The sequence below is a fragment of the Diospyros lotus genome, chromosome 2 (genome assembly GCF_014633365.1).
Source record: "Diospyros lotus cultivar Yz01 chromosome 2, ASM1463336v1, whole genome shotgun sequence".
Classification (NCBI taxonomy): domain Eukaryota; kingdom Viridiplantae; phylum Streptophyta; class Magnoliopsida; order Ericales; family Ebenaceae; genus Diospyros; species Diospyros lotus.
The window spans coordinates 16510936-16531383 of record NC_068339.1 but is presented as its reverse complement, the minus strand read 5'-3'; the positions used below and the strand labels follow the sequence as shown (position 1 = coordinate 16531383).

General features: G+C 32.9%; 3 protein-coding genes across 7 annotated transcripts; all 3 read left to right on the top strand.

Annotated features, from left to right (window-relative positions):
* On the top strand, positions 1-1923 carry LOC127794101 (protein REDUCED WALL ACETYLATION 3-like; the record flags this gene model as incomplete). Its single annotated transcript, XM_052324993.1, is given in 3 exon segments — positions 1-26; positions 504-857; positions 1526-1923. Coding segments are annotated over 2 exon segments (180 nt in total), but the record flags the coding sequence as incomplete, so codon positions are not given.
* A 2877-nt stretch (positions 1924-4800) lies between these two features.
* Positions 4801-20395, top strand: LOC127796038 (probable purine permease 10). Of its 5 annotated transcripts, none has more exons than XM_052328082.1 (3): positions 18515-18706; positions 18884-18956; positions 19217-20395. In XM_052328082.1, exons 1-3 carry the CDS (start codon positions 18530-18532, stop codon positions 20299-20301), a joined length of 1335 nt encoding a protein of 444 aa, XP_052184042.1. In that variant the 5' UTR covers positions 18515-18529; the 3' UTR covers positions 20302-20395. The 5 variants fall into 5 exon arrangements, with proteins under 5 accessions (XP_052184044.1, XP_052184046.1, XP_052184042.1 ...); XM_052328083.1 differs by having other exon boundaries at positions 18559-18706; positions 18906-18956; XM_052328085.1 differs by having other exon boundaries at positions 18643-18706; positions 18906-18956; positions 19221-20395.
* Positions 5103-6312, top strand: LOC127796040 (probable purine permease 10). Its single transcript, XM_052328087.1, has one exon. The coding sequence runs from the start codon at positions 5174-5176 to the stop codon at positions 6179-6181; it is 1008 nt and encodes a 335-aa protein (XP_052184047.1). The 5' UTR covers positions 5103-5173; the 3' UTR covers positions 6182-6312.
* Positions 20396-20448: the final 53 nt, after the last annotated feature.

Here is a 20448-nt window from a genome sequence, read left to right as displayed (position 1 = left end):
ATTTCCCAGTTCCATATCTGGCTGAGGTGTGTATATTTTTATTGTTTCCCATTATACCATTTCCTGTACAGATACCATTTTTCATTGATTGAGAACCTTCCATGTGATTAATCTTGGAGCTGACTTCTTTATCTGTTCGTTCACTCCTACCCTGTTCAATTTCATTCACTTGAAGCAATTTCTTGTCTAACTAAATAATGCCTTTTTTTTTTCTAATTAAATAATGTCATTTTTCTTCGTTTATATTTACACTTTTGGTTCTTCAATCACGTAGCCCTTGAAAGCGACTCCTTTAATGCGGAAATTATTTACCATATTTTTGGTCGCATTTATCTGTTACAGGAAATGTAAGGATAAAGATTTTTCCTTCCCTCCCTTTTCCATCTGCTTATGCTAAAAACCAAAGTAGACTATAAGGTTCGAGCTGACTAAAATTGACAAAGAAAAAACAGGGACAGGAAAAAGAAGCTGCCGACCGTAATTTATTTCCAATGTGTTTGCAGATCAAGCGTGCCCAATGGACAGCCCAAGTGGCTTCTTTCTTTAATCCCAGATTATCCCATGCTCAACTTCATGCTTACAACTGCGATTTATGTCCTGGTGAGCAAATCTAGTTTCACCCTACCCAAATTTATACAGCCGGGGTCATTGACTTGATTCAACTTATTAATTAAACATTCTGGGCTGTTGCTTATGCAGGTATCCCACGGCTATTTGAACTAACCAATGCACTCAAGGCAGTTTTTATACCCACAAAAGACAACAGGAAGTTGCTTCATAATTTTCTTGCTGGGGCTGCAATGGCTGTGTGCTTGTATTTGATTTCATTTATTCTTCTTCAGATCCCTCAGTAAAAGGTAAAGCCCATTTGTCCAACAAATAGGACAATGGCAGAGAAAAGATAAGATGGGTTGTTTATTTTTTGGACTACGCTATTGGTATTTCATGGACTACATAATGCATCATAAAAGACAAAAATAACCTTTGCGTCTCACCGTTTCACGTCGCTTCATCCCCTCACTTTATCACTTTGGATGAGGGGTATTTTGGACATTTTAATTATATTATGTAGTCTATGGTATAACCCATGAAATATCAATAGTATTTTTCTTATTTTTTTCCTTCTTTTTCTTTTTTGGGGGATTGATAGGAGGAGGTCCATAATTCCAATAAGGACACTGATATTGTGTCTGATTGGTGGGCCGAAAGAGAAGGAGAGAGAAAAAGGGGGAGGGGGGTGATGCTCGTTTCGACCCTGCTTGCTTGTACCCGCCAAAATCAGATATAAAATCATTATCCTTCCAACGATCCTAATTATCTGGTGATATAATATTTTTCTATTTCCGTCTTGCCTCAATTCTAACGTTGTACCTGGCTCTCAGACCACGCGGTTTCTTTGTGAGTGAGTGAGTGAGAGATACAGTTATCATGTATGGAAGATGTCATTCCAGGGGCGTCTCCTCCATCGTCCCGCCTCTTGAAACTAGTTTTTTCCATTCTCTAATCTTGCTACTTGTTTCTGCAGGCCTTAACAAATCAGACGCCATAAAGAACGCCTGGGAAGACCGACCTTTCCTGTTGGATATGCACCAAAACTAGATGGACCCAAATAAATAGAAATGCAAAGGTCGTCATGCTCAAATGTAGATGATGAAGCCAACAAATTTGCATGGAAATTCAGTCTGCATTCTTGTGCAAGAGCTTGGAAGAAAGTGGAGTTTGCTTCTGGCAGGATGGCCTGTTGTCGCCGTAAAGAAGTTTTTGTTGTTCATCACATCTACTTCTTCCCTGACAAAATGTTGAGTTATATGATGTAGATTTGTTGGCTGGGTTAAACAGCCATTCACTATAATGAATGGCATTCTTTGTTAGAATTTTGGTCTCATTTCTAAGTGTGAAGTTCTACACGGTATTATTGGACAATATGGGGACTAGGATGCAAATAAGATTTCATAGGATCACATAGCAAAGCCACGTGTATCTTACATATAGAGCATATGAGTTAGATTTTTTTTTTTTTTTTTGTATTTCATACAATTTTTTTTATATATTCTTTGTAATTTTCTTATATTTGCTTGGTGTCCTTTTAAGTTAGTCACAAAAATTATATTTATTGCAGGTAATGAAAATCAGGAGATCATAGAAAATAATTACAATGCATATCGGTATTTCCTTTCTTTTTTTTTTTTTTTTTTCTTTCTAACACTGTTTAGACGCATCAACTTCTGTCTTTTTAACAATACAAACTAACTATTCTAGGAATGTAAATGGATCTTCAATATTCTTTATTTGTATATTTATTTTAATTTTTTTTAAATAAACCTTGTCTACATGTCTCAATTATGAATTCTCATATATATATTATTTTTAATTTTAAATAATTTAATTGGAACCCATTGAGGATTTATTTAAATCCTTACTAATTATCCTTTGGGAATGTTATACTTTATATAGTTTAGTTTTCTTGTGTTTGTTATTATTATTTATGTATTTTGTATTTATTTTATTTTTTTGTCAAAAATGAAAAACTAAATATTGTGATCCATAATGTTGTTTCTATAAATACTTTAAAATAAAAAATTAAAAACAACATATATGTAAACATTATTCTTATTAACAAAATGATAGTCTTTTAAAAAAAAAAAAATCAATGATAGATAGTTAGAAGTTACGTTAATAAAATAAAATAATACGGTGATTGGTTGTTATAAGTTAGGTTGACGAAAAACGTAGTTAGTCGATGAAATAGTAATAAAAATATAAATGCGGAAACATATTAACGAAGATTAAACTTACAAAACGTAAAAGGAATTGCAAATATTTGAATCTGTCCCAAGATTTTGGAGATCAAGATATGGTTGCATGAGGCAGAAGATTCGCAGCAGCACGACATATAAAGCGTAGCACCAACATCGATCAAGCCAGATAAAGCAAGCAGGACCTCTACCCCCATCCTTCGTCTCAGCTCGAATCGACCGACCCCTAAGTCTACAATTAGCAGGAGCAGGAGAGGACAGCTTGTCTCCATAAAATATGGTTATCCTAAGGTACAAGCCGTCTAAATCGTCTGTTCCCTTCAGCCTTAAGTTCAATTCCTAAGCATATATATTCCCTTAGATACACCCTCAGCAATCTTTCTAATCTTCATTGCAGTGCAGCTTTTGACTAGGAAGCTACAATTTCTCTCTATCAACCGCCACTATTCGTCCAGGTTAGCAATATTTAACATATACCTGCGGATTTCGACACTATCACACTATTTGGGTTCTTTAAAAAAATTATTAAAAATAATTTTACAAAAAGATAAAAGGAGTACAGACAAAAGCCTCAACTTCAGATCTCAAATTAAGCTACAGTTAGTAGAGTTCTATCTATTTGACTGCTTGTGTGACGAGGTTTGACAGTCGTCAGGATATAAACGGTGCCAACCATTTTTTGTTTAGATTTCATTTTCTTAGTTTCTTTAAAAATTATTGTCATAACTAATTGTGTTAGAACAAAACTTATTATTTTAATTACTTATATGTGATGTAAGTGTGAAATTTGACTGCTCCAATATTATATTGTCTTAAAAACTATGATTTTTAAGATATTAAAGGTGCTGCCATATCCTAGATAATAAAAATCAAAAGTGCAATCATATCAGCAGATAGGAGAATGGCCCTTTCACCAAAAAAAAAAAAAAAAAAAAAAAAAGAACAAGCAAATATTATTTGGTGATTGCAAGTAGAAGTCTAGCGGGATAAAAGACAACGCTTGCATAATTGTTAAAACATATAATAACATTTGATGTTTTGTCCAGTCAAACTATGAATCAAGTTACTAAATAAAACAAAATATATATATATATATTATTTTTTCCAAATGAGGAGGACGGAAGGGTAAACATTATAAGATGGAAAATCCTAGAAAGCCCAACGGGCTTACCGAAAGGGGGCAAAAAGATAATTTTGCCCCCACGTCCTGCTCTCTCCTTCCCTTCCCATGGATTTGCTTTGTCCCTACTGTTCTCGTCCCCCTTGCTATGGCCGCTGCCCTAACATCGCCGCCGCCTTCGCCTCGTCTCATTGCTGCGCCTCTGTCGCCTTGTTGGCTTCGCCTCGTTGCCTCGCTCAATCGCCATTGACAAGATGATTGTGACGGAGGCGAGGGTAGCGAGTCGACGGAGGCGCAGCAACGAGGCCAAGCGAGGGCGGTGGCGATGTTAGGAAAGCGGCCATGGCAGGGGAGACGAGAGCAGTAGGGGCACGGGTAATTTTGTCTTTTTGTCTCTTTTTGTAAATTTCTTTATGATTCTCTCTGGCTCTGTAGTAGAGCTCTTAGGAGATATACCAGGAATCTTAAGAGCTTCAGACGGAAGGATAGACATTAGAAGATATACCCGGAATCTTAAGGCTCCACTGGTTTAAAATTGCTGACAAGATGACTGTAGTCCATATTGTGGGATATGGCTCCCAAACACGGCTCGACTTGGTCCCCCCTTCTCACATCAGTTTCCAATTCCAATATGATGAATTTCTGCAACAACGGCACCTTTGGCCGAGAGCAGAAACCACAGGAAACTAAGAGTCTAGAAGAAGAAGAAGAAGAAGAAGAAGATATTCTAACAATGAGTGTTTGGTTTCTAGTTATCACAATCCCATAATTCGAAGTTTTCCTAATTGAACAATGAATCCTTTTAGTTTCTTGCACCTCAAAATTGAGACTCCTCTATATCAGAAGCTTGTGAGAATTGGGATTAATTAATTACTAGCTTAGCAATTTCATCAGCTTTGCCTTCTTGTAACCTTACTTCTTCAACACATGGAGGAAGCTCAACAACGGCAACAACCCCAAATCCATGGTAAGCTCATATTTCTTCTCTCCTTTTCATTTGTTAGTCAATCAATTTTTTTCCACTTTCAAATGAATATATATGACTGTTTCTTGATTTCCCAATACCTCTCTCTCTCTCTCTCTCTCTCCTTATGTAGGACTGAAATTGTATTTAGAATGCAAAAGAAAAGCCTCTCACCCCCTTTGTCTCAATTTTCTAAATTAGAAGTTAGTTTCTCATGTTTAATAACATTTGAATGTGTTATATGCCATTCCATTAGATAAGATTAATGCATCGAATTCGTCTGAGAACGCAAATGTCAATGGACAATCACCATCCCCTCGACTCAAAATTTACATGTGGTGGTTCAGAATGGCAATTTACACAATTTTGGTCCTCGCCTGCCAATCGGTTGGTACAATATTAGGAAGACTCTACTATGACAAAGGTGGCAAGAGCAAATGGATGGCAACCTTAGTCCAACCAGCCGGCTTCCCAATCCTCATTCCCTTCCTATTCCTCTCAACAACACAAAACAAAACCCCCACCAACAATGATTATCAAACAAAGTCACCTTCACCCTTAACACTTGCATCAATCTATGCTTTTCTTGGTGTCTTTCTAGCAGCCGAGTGCGTGATGTACTCCATCGGGCTCTTGTACCTCCCCGTCTCCACGTATTCGCTCATCTGCGCGAGCCAGTTAGGCTTCAACGCCGCCTTCTCCCGCTTCCTCAACTCGCAGAAGTTCACTGCCCCCATAGTGAACTCCCTGGTCCTCCTCACCATATCCTCCGCCCTCCTAGTCTTCCACGCTGACTCCTCTGGCTCGACCAAGGCTTCCAAAGGGAAGTACATTATCGGCTTCTCCTGCACCATTGGCGCGTCTGCAGGCTTCGCGTTGATGCTGTCGATGACACAGCTCTTCTTCGGCAGGATCATAAGGAGAGCCACTTTCAGGGTGATGCTGGACCTCATAATCTACCAGTCACTTGTTGCAACTGGGGCAATCGTTGTGGGGCTTTTCGCGAGCGGGGAGTGGAAGGGGTTGAAGAAGGAAATGGATGAATTGAAACTGGGGAAGGTTTCTTATGTGATGACCTTGGCATGGACAGCAATCAGTTGGCAAGTTTTCTCCATTGGTGCAGTGGGGTTGATTTTTGAGGTCTCTTCGCTGTTTTCCAATGTGATTAGCACTGTTGGTCTGCCCATTGTTTCGGTTCTGGCTGTGTTCATCTTTCATGACAGGATGGATGGGGTGAAGGTAGTAGCGATGGTGTTGGCCATTTGGGGGTTTGCTTCGTATGTGTATCATCACTATCTTGAGGATTTGAAGTCTGAGTCAAGGCGTGGAAATGCAAATTAGCTCAGTTTCCCTTAAATATTAATTGTTACTTGATGATGATGGAGGCCAAACGCAGTTTGTTTTGATATGTTCAAGCAATGTAATAGCTTCTTATTATGCATACAATTCAAAGCTTTCTTCATACGTATTTATATATATGAATGATAAAATCCATCAAGACACGGAGAACCAAATCCTTTTTTTAGATGAAGTTGCTTTGGATACAAGAATTTTTAGCTCATCTCATTTGAAATGAGATTAATATATATATATATAATATATGTGTGTGTGTGTGTGTGTCCATTCAAATTCCTTTTATTTTTTAGATGTATTAATTTGGACCCAAATACCAAATGTGTATTAAGATAAATAATTTTTTGAAATTTTAAATAACCTAACTCCTTCTATAAACATATTTAGAGGCAATCATGTATAGATGTTTACTAGAACATTTTAAATGTACAAGACTCTTTGATCAAAATAGTCCTGTTATGTTGTCCACTGACGAGTAACATAACAGGTGTCCGCTAGTGAGGGGGGCGAGGGCCCCATGTGCAGAGACGGGCTCCACGTGCATGAGCTCGTGCCTCTCTCACTGACGGGCACCTACTATGTTGCTCTTTAGTGAACAATATAACAGATTTATTGATCACAATAAAAAAAGATTATTTAATTCGTACTCATATTTTTATTATACAAAAACGTATTTTTTTACTAAATTCATAAATAAATTTTATTGCACATACGTCAAATCTTTTACTCATAAAATGAGAAAAGAAATAAATATATGGTAAGTTTTGATTGTACGGTCTGATTTGAGAAGACCAAGAATAGAATGCTCAAATCAACTGTCAGCTATTAAAGGGATGCAGACATAAGAGTCTAAGACATGAGTTGAGAAAGTGAACAGTTTAGTAGAGGTTTTAGAGATGTGTAATTAAGTAAGTATAAATATAAAAATTTATTAAAAAGATATTTAAATATTTAAAAATAATATTTTATATAATATTTTTATATTAATATATTATATTACATGTTTAATTAATATAAACATATAATACTTAAATATAAAAATTATTAGAATATACTCAAACTCAAGTTCATGATGTGGACTATTTATACTCAATTAATTCTTCTTAACCAAACAACGTGAGACAACTTACACTCACACACTCAGCACATATACACTCACACACAACAAAAATATGTTATATCAAGTGTCTCTTAAATACTTAACTAACATTTCCAAATATGGATTCGAAGCTGTCATTTACAATTACAAGATGTTCAAAACTTCAAATAGGAACACGAACAGAACAGGCTGATTATCAAATCCACTACAATCCAAGGGAAATTTTGCCCTTTTGTGCTGTGGAGCTGTCAGTGTCTACCACATGACATGGGTCTCTCAGGATTCATTCTACTTTTTCAATCTATGCACTCAGATGAGTTAAAATTAGGGATGGCAGAAACACCACATCTCGCAACAACCTACCTGCCCCACCCTTTTCTAACTCTAACTGGGACAGCCCAGCAATCTCTGATCGAAATGGGGAGGGGATAAAGATACAGTTCTGTTGCCCTGTCAAGGTATGAGGATGGGAAAGGCTTCAATGCTCATTTGTAACAGATGAAGAGTACTTCGGAGACACTCTTCTATTAGTGTCTGTTTAAAGAGGTATGAACAAAAAGTCACATCTTTTAAAGAGCTATGCCTGTTCATAAATGATTAATCAAAAGTTTGAACTAAAAGGGTAAATTACACCTGTATCCCTTGTAGTTTGGTTTGTTTTTATGAAGACTCTTTGTGATCTAGGAATAGTTTTTAAAATTTCTCTGATTCAATTTTTTATTCGGGCACCCTCTTCGTCACAAACAACGGTAATCAAACTTTAATTAATTAAAATTAAACTAATAAACCTAATTAAGTTAAAATTACACTAACTAACTTTAACTAAAATAAAAAAAGAACATCTTGATTGGCAACAAGCTAGTTGTTGAACAAGGGTCTGTGTTGAGAGTAAGAGAGACAGATATGGGAAAGGAAAAAGAAAAAATAAAAGAAGGATCAGATTTGGGAAAATGGGAAGGAGATGAAAAATGAGACGATTTGGACAAATCTAGAAGCATTCCATTGCTAATCACCACCACAGATTGCAGATGAAGAAAATGTGTCAATTGTTGATCTATGTAAGAAATAATATATACCAAAGAGATGAATGAATTAGGTGTTTTCAATTTTTTTTAGATTTAAAAACTCTTTATGCAAAGAAAACTGTTTGATTTTTTAGAGGCTTTGAAAGATAGTTATAAAAGAGTTTGATAAAAGTTTTAATTCTTGTTGTTCAAAGAACTAATGATGCAAAGATGACTTGAATGAGCTTTGTAAGATTAGATTATATGGTAGAAATAAAGAAATACAACTTACACAAATTTTATAATGGTTCGGCTCACCTAGTCTACTCCATTACCTTGGATTCTTACTAAAGATTTCAATAATTCACTTTAACTTTTGCAAGATCAGCTAAAATCTCAACTATTAACAGTTGCAGTTATAACTTTTGTTTTTCAATAAATCAATAATAACTGAATATACAATTTTTATAAGAGTCGGCTGAAACTTTTTACAAATAATTTTTACAAGCTTAAGCACAAACCATTTAATCAAGATAGAAAAAGATACAAGGTGAAGTTTAGAGAAACTGTTATAATATATCACTCAATAAAAGAGATATTTCTCACAAAGTAAAAAGAGATTAGAAGGATAAAAAGATAAGAATACTTTTTCTCTTTTTCTAATAGAAGATGTAGGGGCGGAGCCAGGATTTTGGTTAGGTGGGGGCGAACTTAAATAAAAAAATATAATTTTAAAAATAAGATAATAATGATAAAATTAAAATAAATTTTTTTTACAATTGTTTCTTATAGCTTTTCATACGAGAAATTGCAATTGTTTAAGAAAGTTACATTGATTATTTGAATCTTTAGACTTGTCATGATCACGAAAGGCGAGTTCTTGTCATAGAAGAAATCGAACACAATCAATTGATGCATTTAGACAAATTCTATAATCACACAGTATTTGTTCTAACTGTCTGAAAAAAACTATCTCGATATTTTACTCGTGATTTATTAAAGTTTCACAGTTATTTCGAGTTTAATTGTGTGCACTATTACCATACATGAACATAATGTATATCATTTTTTTAAAAAAAAATTAGTGAACTTTTCTTTCATGAAAGAATTACCATCTCCTTGTTCCCCATTATTTATTTTAAAAAGATAACAGTATAAGTAAAATGCGACATATTTACTTATATTATATTCTAACTAATTACCAAATTCATTGAATCAAGTTGGAATAAATCGTCTTGATTTTGAGGCTAACACAATCCTCTTTGCAAATAGACTATTCTAATTTGATCTTGAAAATTAACATTGTAATCCATTATTGTGATTCTTAACGGGGAATTTATAGGAATTTGTGCAACATCAATTTGCTCAATACTTGTTTTGTTAATTTGTTTATTTTTTTCAATATAAATTTTCTTCATTCTTGTTTTCTTTACTTCACAATTTTCTTCAATATTTAATTTTATTTACATCATCATTGTAAAAAATAAAATTATGATCAAATTGTAAAAAGATGTTGTGATAATTACTATTGCGCTATTATATACTTGTTTTCTTTAATACTTATTTTTTTTTTAATTCTAGTAATAAAATATAATATATATTTTTTTCTTTTTAATAGTAAATTATTGTAAAAAATAAATAAATAAATCTATCTGACCCAAGTGGCTCCAGCCCTGACAAGATGAATACTTTGAAGAGATCTATTGCTCGAGAATAAAAATGAGAAATTTAGCTCAACATTCACTTTTTTTTTTTTTTTCTTTTTTTTACATCACATATGTCTTTTAATTATAGCTGTTCTTGTCTCATAATCGTTACTCTTTTATCCAAAAGATAAAACCTATAAGATATTCAATATATATTCTACTCTATTTGATCAAAATAGTTAGATAGCCTTTTTGAAACTGTTAGAATCAAAATTGTGCATTTTTTGGTTGTCTGTGACGGTAATGATTTTAAATTTCAACACTTTTTTACTTGAGTAAAACATATTTGTAATTGAGCATTTTTCAACATTACTCAAGTAAATAATATTTATAATTGGGTATTTTTTTATTGTACTCGAGCAAAGAAATTTTTTACTCGATTAAAATTGCAGAACTAAAGACCCATTCTTTTTTAGTTAATATTTACTCGAGTGAGCCTTTTTCTTACTCGATTATAAAAGAATAATATTTAATTAATTTTTACATTTACTCAAGCATATTAAAATTATAATCAATTAAACTTAAACTCTTACTCAATTACAAAATTCTCTTAGCTAATTATTGCTGTAAGTCCAGACACTTGACAATCTTCTTACAAAACTTTACTCGAGTATATTTTGAATTTAGTTCAGTATCTTTGGCACTTACTCGATTACTAAATTTACATAGTCAATTAATATTTCAAATACAAAGACCTAATCTCTATCCAAACAAATTTACTCGATTATAGTATAGAAATACTAGACTAAGTAAAGATACTTACTCGATTATAAATTTGAGTACTCAACTACTTTTGCTACACCAGAGACTTGACATAAATACTTGATTATAAAAGCATATTTAGTCGAGTACAATTTCATACATAATTGAATACAAATTAGCTTGTAATCGATTATATTCTATACAAAATATACTTACTCAAGTACAATAAGATTATACTTGATTAAGATGATGTGTACAAAAACTCAATTGCCTAGATGAATATTTTACCCGAGCATTGTAGAATTTGTACTCGATTAATATTTTGATATACTCAATTGATTTTATGCCTTAATTAATATGATAAGCATACTTAATTGAAATTGAATTTTCTCACTAGCTAATTTATGCTTATCACTCAAATGAAGATTTAAAGCATATTTAGATATTTTAATACATCAAACACAAACATATATTAAATACACAAGTATTGTTTGTGAAAGTTGGTTAAGACTAACTTTCTAATCACATTTATTTGGTTACATAGAAATCTTTAATAGATCTACTTACGTCATTCATTAAACCATAGCATATAACACACACATGCAACAACTTGATTAGCATTCATATTTATCAAGACAAAATCACACATAAGTCAAATAACTTACCTATTATTTGATGAGACAAGGCATCATCTAGGTTACAAAAATTGAGTATTTGAGTCGTTCTTGAAAGATAGATATAACTATCATTTCTAACTTTACTACTTGATTTCATTTCAATTCTATTCAAGTGATTGATCAAAGATCATCACCCAATTACAAACCTGAAAATTTGAATTCTCAATAGTTTGATCAAATATTGTTGAATTCAATAAGTTTTAAATTCTTTCAAATACTTGAATGATTTAGCTTATCAAGTACAAACATTCAACATTAAAAGTTTTTCAAGTGCTCTTCTATTAAATTTCAGAATATTGAAAATCTTAAGAATTTGAAACTAAACGTTAAATAGGCAATCTAAGCTCTATGAATTAGAACTTAGGATCACTAACTAAGAATATAAACATTTACTCAACAGCTTTGACGTTTGACACTTAAACATATTATTTTTAGATTTTAAGTAATGTTTCCACATATTTTAAGCACTTAAAAGACATTTTCTAACCTTAAGCTTACTCTAAGTATCATGAGATCCACATGACACTCATGCATTATGGATACTTAGAATATCCCTTAAAATTTCATAACAACATCTTAATAGATAAAATTATAATACCAGCATGAACGAGAACTTTAATAGATAGAACAAATTAATAGATAATCTATTTATTAAGGTTTCTTGATCTTATCATCATCAAAGCAATCTTATCTCAACCTCAAAAGATATGAGAATATTTTGAGAACACTAAAATTTGGCATAAAATAATTATCATTAAAATATTCATGGCATAAATCAGTCATCAACAAAACATTTATGACAGAAAACTCAACAATATAAAATTATTCGCTTCAATAATCTACTATTATGGAAAACAGTATGGGGAAACTCCCTCCCCCTCTCTCTTCATTGATCAATTAGACAACTAGTTTCTACTTACCAATTTCTTCTTTACTCAATGTGTACGGCTGGTCACTGATAGACCTACATGTGATTGCAACTATCGCCTTTGGCTAAAGATGGGTTTTCTTGAGTTTTGTATTTCTTTAGTTTTTTGTTTTTTATTTTTAATTAAGTTTGGTTAAGTTTGATTTAATTGTCAAGATTTAACTAATAGTATTAATAATAAAAAAGGTGTATAGATAAAAAACTAGACCACATCCACATGAATCTTCATAGCAATTGAGATCTTAATGCAAATGACCCAAATTACTTGGTACTAAAAAAAGTAAATTATTCCCTTTCTTTTATTCATTTACTAGAACATAAATCAGTACTAAGTATAGCTTTACATGAACAAACAAGTTAGGATACTAAGTAGTATGCTGTGGTTTCATAGTATTTTATTTTTTTAATAAATAAAATTATATAACTCTACATATCAAGGTCACCAATATCCAACATTACCCTTACCAATAGACTATACTCCACTAGACTACAAATCTACCATCACTTTCTTGTGGAAAGTTTAAGGACAACACGTTATATTTAGCAAAGATTGATGCAAGCTTGTCGCCAGAAAAATGGGGTGGAGCAGTTGATGACTTTAGGGCATTGTCCATGGCATCTTGATCCCTTCTTGTTTGCAAGCTTTTTCTGTCTTTGTGTGTTGCCAAGACAAACACATCATCAGTGGACCAAATTACTTAATTTGACAATGACAAGACCACCAAAGGATCCAAGAGAGTAAGACATCTCCAACTTTTGAAAAAAGTTTAATTATGAGAAAATAATTAAGTACTGCGAGTATATATGGGTGGGTCTAAATATGTAACGTGCAAGTGTTTAAGTCCAAATTATACGTCTCTTTTAAGGATATAGATGATGCGTGCCTTAATTCTAGTCCTTTTCACAAATTGTTATGTTATATATATAGAACACATGGGTACCCCAAATCAATAATTCAAAGGGACATAACATTTAATAAGGTTTGTTTGATTGGTCATATTTTTTTATCTAAATTTCAGTTTTTGGAGTGTTTGATTGCTTAAATTTTTCATGAAAAATATTTTCTCACTTGTGATCACGTGACCCTCTTTTTTCACTTTTGCTAGAATTGGTTTTCTCACGAGGAGGGAGGGTTAAATTTATTTTTCCATGAAAATGAAAAACTCACCCACCGCACAGTTGCTTCCTCTTCCACCACCACCCACCAACAGAGAGTAATGAAGATCAACCATCAACAATTGCAGCGACCACTTAGAATGGCAGCAAAGATGGCCAACGGTGACGATGGAAAGCGAAGATGGACATCGGCAATGGGTAGCGAAGATGACAGCGAAAATGATGGCGGTGATGGCAGCGACGACCAATGAGAATGGCAATGAAGATGGTAACGGTGATGGGGAGAGGCAGAGAGGAGAAGTGGATTTGGGAGGGAGGAGGGGGAGAGAGTTTGACAATTTTTAAGTTAAAAATTAAATCAATCAAACACCATCTATTGATAATTTTCATATAAATAATTTCTAGACAATTGAATTGTCTAAAACTTATTTTCTTTTCACGTAAATTTCATGTTTGTAATTAAATGTACCTTAATTATTTTGCGTACAAAGTACAATTGTTTAGCTCTAGGAGAATGGTTGAAAACATAAATTTTTATGCTATTTTGAGACGTTTATTACCATTTGGATTCATTAACTTTTATGTCATTTATCATATTTACAAATGTACACCCTTTGTATAAACTTTTTTTTTTTTTTGGGCTTTGTCAACGTTACAAAAAATCAGATATATTTATTTACGTACGATGAACAAAGAATTTAATTAAAAAAACATATAATATAACAACATTCTAAGTATATTTTGATAATTATTCACTTTTGTATAAACTGTAATATTTTTCAAATAAAAATGGGTTCATACTTTGACAGCCATTTTACCTACATAGGAAAGGAAGGAACAATCCTGAAAAAGTGTAGAATTAAACGAACTGGCAAGGACAGTTAAGTACTACCTTTCTCTAGGATATATTTGTTTAGTCCTTATTTTGATAATTACCTTTATATGGCGGCACACACAATCCACTCCAAAGCAGGCAAATTTGATCTTAGTCAAATTCAGATTCCAAATAGTTCGACTGCAAAGTTAAAAAATCAACACAATGGACGGTGGTTATTGCTCAGAGTCAAGAGTGCAGTTTTCAGATTTAGGAAAATTAAAAAAATAACAGCTACGTGACAGTGACACCACCGCAGGACAGCACAGACGGGCACTCAATAATGTGCATCCACCGCACGACAGCTTGACTCTGTAAAATATGGTCACTAAGAGCATCTCCAATGTTGGGCGCAGTTTGGTGTCCAACAGTAGATTACACCAAATATTTTAACATCATTTTGGTATTGTCTCCAATGTTTGGACACTAAATTAGTATAAAAAAGAATTTTTAAAAAATATTCTATAAATAAGTATTTAATAAATATTAATAGTATAATATAATTAAAAATAATTAGTCATATTTTATAAAAAAATTAAAAATTATAGTCATAATTTTTTTAATTTTTTTTCAAAATATGTTATTCTAATTAATTTTTTTACTAAATTTTTAATTAATTATTTTCACATAACTTTTATCAAATTAATTGTTTATCTACCTAATTTTTAAATAGTACTTTAGAATTAAGAATAGAAAGTATTTTATTTTTAAGCCATGTTATTGTTGTTGTTGTTTTTATTTTAAGTTTTTTTTCTATTTTCATCATGTATTTTTAATTTAAGTTAATGAAAAAATTATTGCTTTTCATTGTATTATTGAATTTTTGTATTAAGAATATTTTCTTTCTATTAAGTAATTATTAAAATAAAAAAAATTCATATACATAAGCAAAAATATTTTATTTTATATTAACATGATATTTATAAAATATATTAAATATTTTAAAATATATTCAATATTATACTCATTTTATAGATCTTAATAAAATATTTTCGTCAGTATATATTTTTTATAATAATCTAATTTATATTTTTAATTATTAATCAAAATATACAAATATAATAAAAATGATAAAGGATATAAAGAGAATAAGTTATTTTGAAATTATACAAAGAGGGGTAAAATTGGAAATAAAATGAAAAAAAAAATTTGGTGTTGATGAATAGTATAACACCAAATTTGGTGTTACACTATTCACTCAACATCAAATTTAATTATTGAAAATTATGCCCAACACCATTTTGGTGTATTTATTAGAGACACTTTTTGCGTCAAATTACAGTCGGCGCTGCAATTGGCGCTCCATTAGAGTTGCTCTAAGGTACGAGCAGTCTAAATCTTCTGTTCCCTTCAGCCTTAGAGTTCAATTCTAAGCATATTCTCTAATCGTCCCGATTAAAAACATGAAATTTGAGTAAAAAAAATATTTTTTAAGCAATGAAATTATTTAAAATTAAATTTTTAAAAAAATATCAATTAAAAGTGTTTGATTAACTTAATTTTGACTTAAAAATTATTATATTTTTTTAATTTTGATATTTGATCATATTTTTTTTATAAAAATAATTATTTTTATATATTACATATTAATTTTTATCTCTACGCTTGTCCAGCCACACAATTCTCTTCACTCCAAAACCCCAATTCTCCATGCTATTGGAGCCTTCGCCATTGATGGATTCTCTGAAACCCATTTTAGCTCCAACCAAGAACAAGCTTTCCAAGACCTTTCACAAAGTCATCCACAGCAAAACCGCCACCAAAACCCTCTCCAACTCTGGCTTCTGCCTCTTCATTCCTCAAAAACACAAGCCAGCGAGAAACAGGATCAGCCTTGGAAGTGTTTGTGGCCAACCTCTTCGCCATCGTCTCTGTCGCCAAAGCAGCCTACGCCAAGCTGCAGAAGGCCCAGTTCCCCTACAACACCGACGCCATTCAAGCGGCCGACAAGGCTGTTGTGGGCGAGATGAAGCTGCTGTTGGAGCTGAAGCACAACCTCTTGAAGAAAAAGATCGATTCTGCCGCCCCACGTGACCATCTTGCTCGCTAAGATTTAGGAGCAGTAGTCTCTGATGAAGATGGTGTCGAACAAGGGGAAGATTCGGCGCCGATTTCAGGAGAAAGTCGAGGTTGAAGGAGCGTCGAGAGTGATGAGGGAGTCAGTGATTGCCTAGAAAATGAATTCTCTCCCCTCCCCTAAAAATTGATTTTCCAGTAAAAATGAGAAAAATTGATCACGTGATTAAATGTTAGAATTTGTATTTCCAGAAAAATATTATCAATCAAACATTTCAAAAATTAGAATTTAAATAAAAAATGATCATTTTTTTATGAAAAATATGGCAATCAAACAGGCCCTAAGACTCTTTCTAACGCACCGACAAATTGCTTGTCAAACTAAATAGATAGCGAGCCAACTTGATTTGGAGGTCTCTAACGTTGCTTGTCATCGTCAAATTCACTTGCCAAAATTTTGTTAAACCTCAATCTTTTCATCAAATTTGACAATCAATTTTGGCCAATCCACTTTTATCATCTCTACCCCACAACAGTCGTCTCAACGTTAGAAGAGGCATGTCGTTATAGCAAATCTATAAATCAAAGATTCAAGCAATCATCTAAAAGAAAAAAAAAAAATTAGCTAGAGAAGACAAGTTACAAATGTGGCAAAACATATGCAAACGCGGTGACGATGACAAGCAGATTGTTCGGCAACGACCACGACCGAAACAGATAGATTTGGGTTTGTGATTATTGATTTTGATTTTTTTTTTTGTTTATGTATTGAATGAGTAATATTATATATTTATGTATTTGGTTATTGATTTTGTGTATGTGTGTATTTGATTATTGATTTTGTATATTTAATTATTAATTTTGTATATACATGTATTTAATTATTTTGTGTATTAAGTGTTCAAAGATAATCCCACTACTAGATTAATTGAATTCCCAAATAAAATGTGACCGCTTATCTAAATTAGAAAGCACTATGTTAAATATATTGATATTTTTTTACACAAAATTACACATTAGAGAATTATCTCAAATCACATAAAATTTGTATCATACTTTTTCTAAATTTTTCAATACAATGTTTTTGATCTGATTTAAAAATATATTAAATATTATTAAAATTTAATATTGTAATATTTATTATAAAATAAATAATAAAATTTTATAATAGTAAAAATTATAGGTAAGATAAAATAAATAAAATTAAAGTTTATTAATAAATAAAGAAAATAAAGAAAAGAATAGAAAGTGTGATTGAAACAATCATAAGAAAATAAAAATAAAAAATAAATTATTTATAATATAATAATAAAAAAAGAATAGAAAGCGCAGTTCGATGCCTTAGTTTACATACACACCGAGCAATCTTTCTAATCTTCTTGAGGTTTTTACAAGGAAGCAACAATTTCTTTGTCCAGGTTAGCAATATTTGACAGTGAACTTCGACACTTTCACACTATTTGGGTTCTTTTTTTTGTGCGTAAAATATAGGAAAATGTGCTCTTTAATAAAAAAAAACAAACAAACAAACAATGCACTAAACCCAGTTTCTAGTTTTTTAAATAAAAGATTGGAAAACAATAATATAATCCAGCGTAAGAGATCAGCAACCATTAAAAAGAATTTTAATATCCTGCAGTGTTTTAATTCGAGACAAAAAGATAAAAAGAGTATAAAGACAAGCCTCAAAGCTATTTGACTGCTTGTGATTTGGTTTGGATATGTCGCCAAGATGTAAACGGTGTCAACCCTTTTCTCTTTGAATTTTATTTTCTTAGTTTCTCTAAAAAAATACTTTTATACTTCGAATAACTAACCGTATTATTTTAAAAAATAATTTTATTGTTACTAACAAAACTTATTTTAAATACTTATATGTGATGTTAGAGTAAATTTTACTGCCCCAATATTAAACGGTCTTAAAAATTATGGCTTTTGAGATATTAAAGGTGATATTTTTATAATAAATTAAAATTTAGCGATCTTTTTGCAATTTAACGTAAAGTTCAATGATTAGTTTTGTAATTTAGCCAACATATATTAATATTATTTGATGTTTTTTTCCAGTCAAACTATGAATCAGGTTACTAAATAAAACAAAATATTTTTTTTTTTAAATGAGGACGACGGAAGGATAGACATTAGAAGATATAACAGGAATCTTAAGGGCTCCACTGGTTTAAAATTGCTGACAAGAGGATTGTTGTCCATATTATGGGATACGGCTCCCAACCATGGCTTGACTTGGTCCCCCTTCTCACATTGGTTTACAATTCCAATGTGATGAATTTCTGCAACAATGGCAACTTTGGCCGAGAGCAGAAACCACAGGAAACTAAGAGTCTAGAAGAAGAAGAAGAAGAAGAAGAAGAAGAAGAAGATATTCTAACAGTGAGTGTCACGTTTCTAGTTATCACAATCTCATAATTCGAAGTTTTCCTAATTGAACTATGAATCCTTTAGTTTCTTGCACCTCAAAATTGAGGCTGCTTTACATATCTCTTGAGAAATTTCCATCAGAAGCTTGTATGAAGGATTAATTAATTACTAGCTTAGCAATTTCATCAGCTTTGCTTTCTTGTAACCTTAGTTCTTCAACGCATGGAGGGAGCTCAACAACGGCAACAACCCCAAATCCATGGTAAGCTCATATTTCTTCTCTCCTTTTCATTTGTTAGTCAATCAGTTTTTTCCCACTTTCAAATGAATGTATATGACTCAGTTTCTTGATTTCCCAATTACCCATCTCTCTCTCTCTCTCTCTCTCCTTGTATAGGACTGAAATTGCATTTAGAATGCAGAAGAAAAGCCTCTCGCCTCTTTGTCTCAATTTTCTAAATTAGAAATTAGTTTCTCATATTTCTAATATTTGAAAATACGAATTGTACGTGATTCTTTTAGATAGGATCAATGCACCGAATTCGTCTGAGAATGCAAATGTCAATGACCAATCACCATCCCCTCGACTCAAAATTTACATGTGGTGGTTCAGAATGACAATTTACACAATTTTGGTCCTCGCCTGCCAATCGGTTGGTACAATATTAGGAAGACTCTACTATGACAAAGGTGGCAAGAGCAAATGGATGGCAACCTTAGTCCAAACAGCCGGCTTCCCAATCCTCATTCCCTTCCTATTCCTCTCAACAACACAAAACAAAACCCCCACCAACAATGATTATCAAACAAAGTCACCTTCACCCTTAACACTTGCATCAATCTATGCTTTTCTTGGTGTCTTTCTAGCAGCCGTCTGCGTGATGTACTCAATCGGGCTCTTGTACCTCCCCGTCTCCACGTATTCTCTCATCTGCGCGAGCCAGTTAGGCTTCAACGCCGCCTTCTCCCGCTTCCTCAACTCGCAGAAGTTCACTGCCCCCATAGTGAACTCCCTGGTCCTCCTCACCATATCCTCCGCCCTCCTAGTCTTCCACGCTGACTCCTCTGGCTCGACCAAGGCTTCCAAAGGGAAGTACATTATCGGCATCTCCTGCACCATTGGTGCGTCTGCAGGCTACGCGTTGATGCTGTCGATGACACAGCTCTTCTTCAGCAGGATCATTCGGAGAGCCACTTTCAGGGTGATGCTGGACCTCATAATCTACCAGTCACTTGTTGCAACAGGGGCAATCCTGGTGGGGCTTTTCGCGAGCGGGGAGTGGAAGGGGTTGAAGAAGGAAATGGATGAATTCGAACTGGGGAAGGTTTCTTATGTGATGAACTTGGCATGGACAGCAATCAGTTGGCAAGTTTTCTCCATTGGTGCAGTGGGGTTGATTTTTGAGGCCTCTTCTCTGTTTTCCAATGTGATTAGCGCTGTTGGTTTGCCGATTGTTCCGGTTCTGGCTGTGTTCATCTTCCATGACAGGATGGATGGGGTGAAGGTAGTAGCCATGGTGTTGGCCATTTGGGGGTTTGCTTCATATGTGTATCATCACTATCTTGAGGATTTGAAGTCTGAGTCTAGGCGTGGAAATGCAAGTTAGCTCAGTTTCCCTTAAATTTTAATTGTTACTTGATGATGATGGAGGCCAAATGCAGTTTGTTTTGATATGTTCAAGCAATGTAAGACCTTCTTATTATGCATATCTTACGAATTTGGATCGAAATAAAACCACGATAAAACCATCAAC

What these genes read in the sequence shown, in the direction of transcription:
- LOC127796040 (XM_052328087.1), top strand. Translation starts at nt 5,174, where the DNA reads ATGTGGTGGTTCAGAATGGCAATTTACACAATTTTGGTCCTCGCCTGC.
- LOC127796038 (XM_052328082.1), top strand. Translation starts at nt 18,530, where the DNA reads ATGGGATACGGCTCCCAACCATGGCTTGACTTGGTCCCCCTTCTCACA. An exon ending in AAGAAGAAGATATTCTAACA is followed by an intron (nt 18,707 to 18,883) that starts GTGAGTGTCACG and finishes CAATTTCATCAG; the next exon opens with CTTTGCTTTCTTGTAACCTT. An exon ending in GCAACAACCCCAAATCCATG is followed by an intron (nt 18,957 to 19,216) that starts GTAAGCTCATAT and finishes TGATTCTTTTAG; the next exon opens with ATAGGATCAATGCACCGAAT.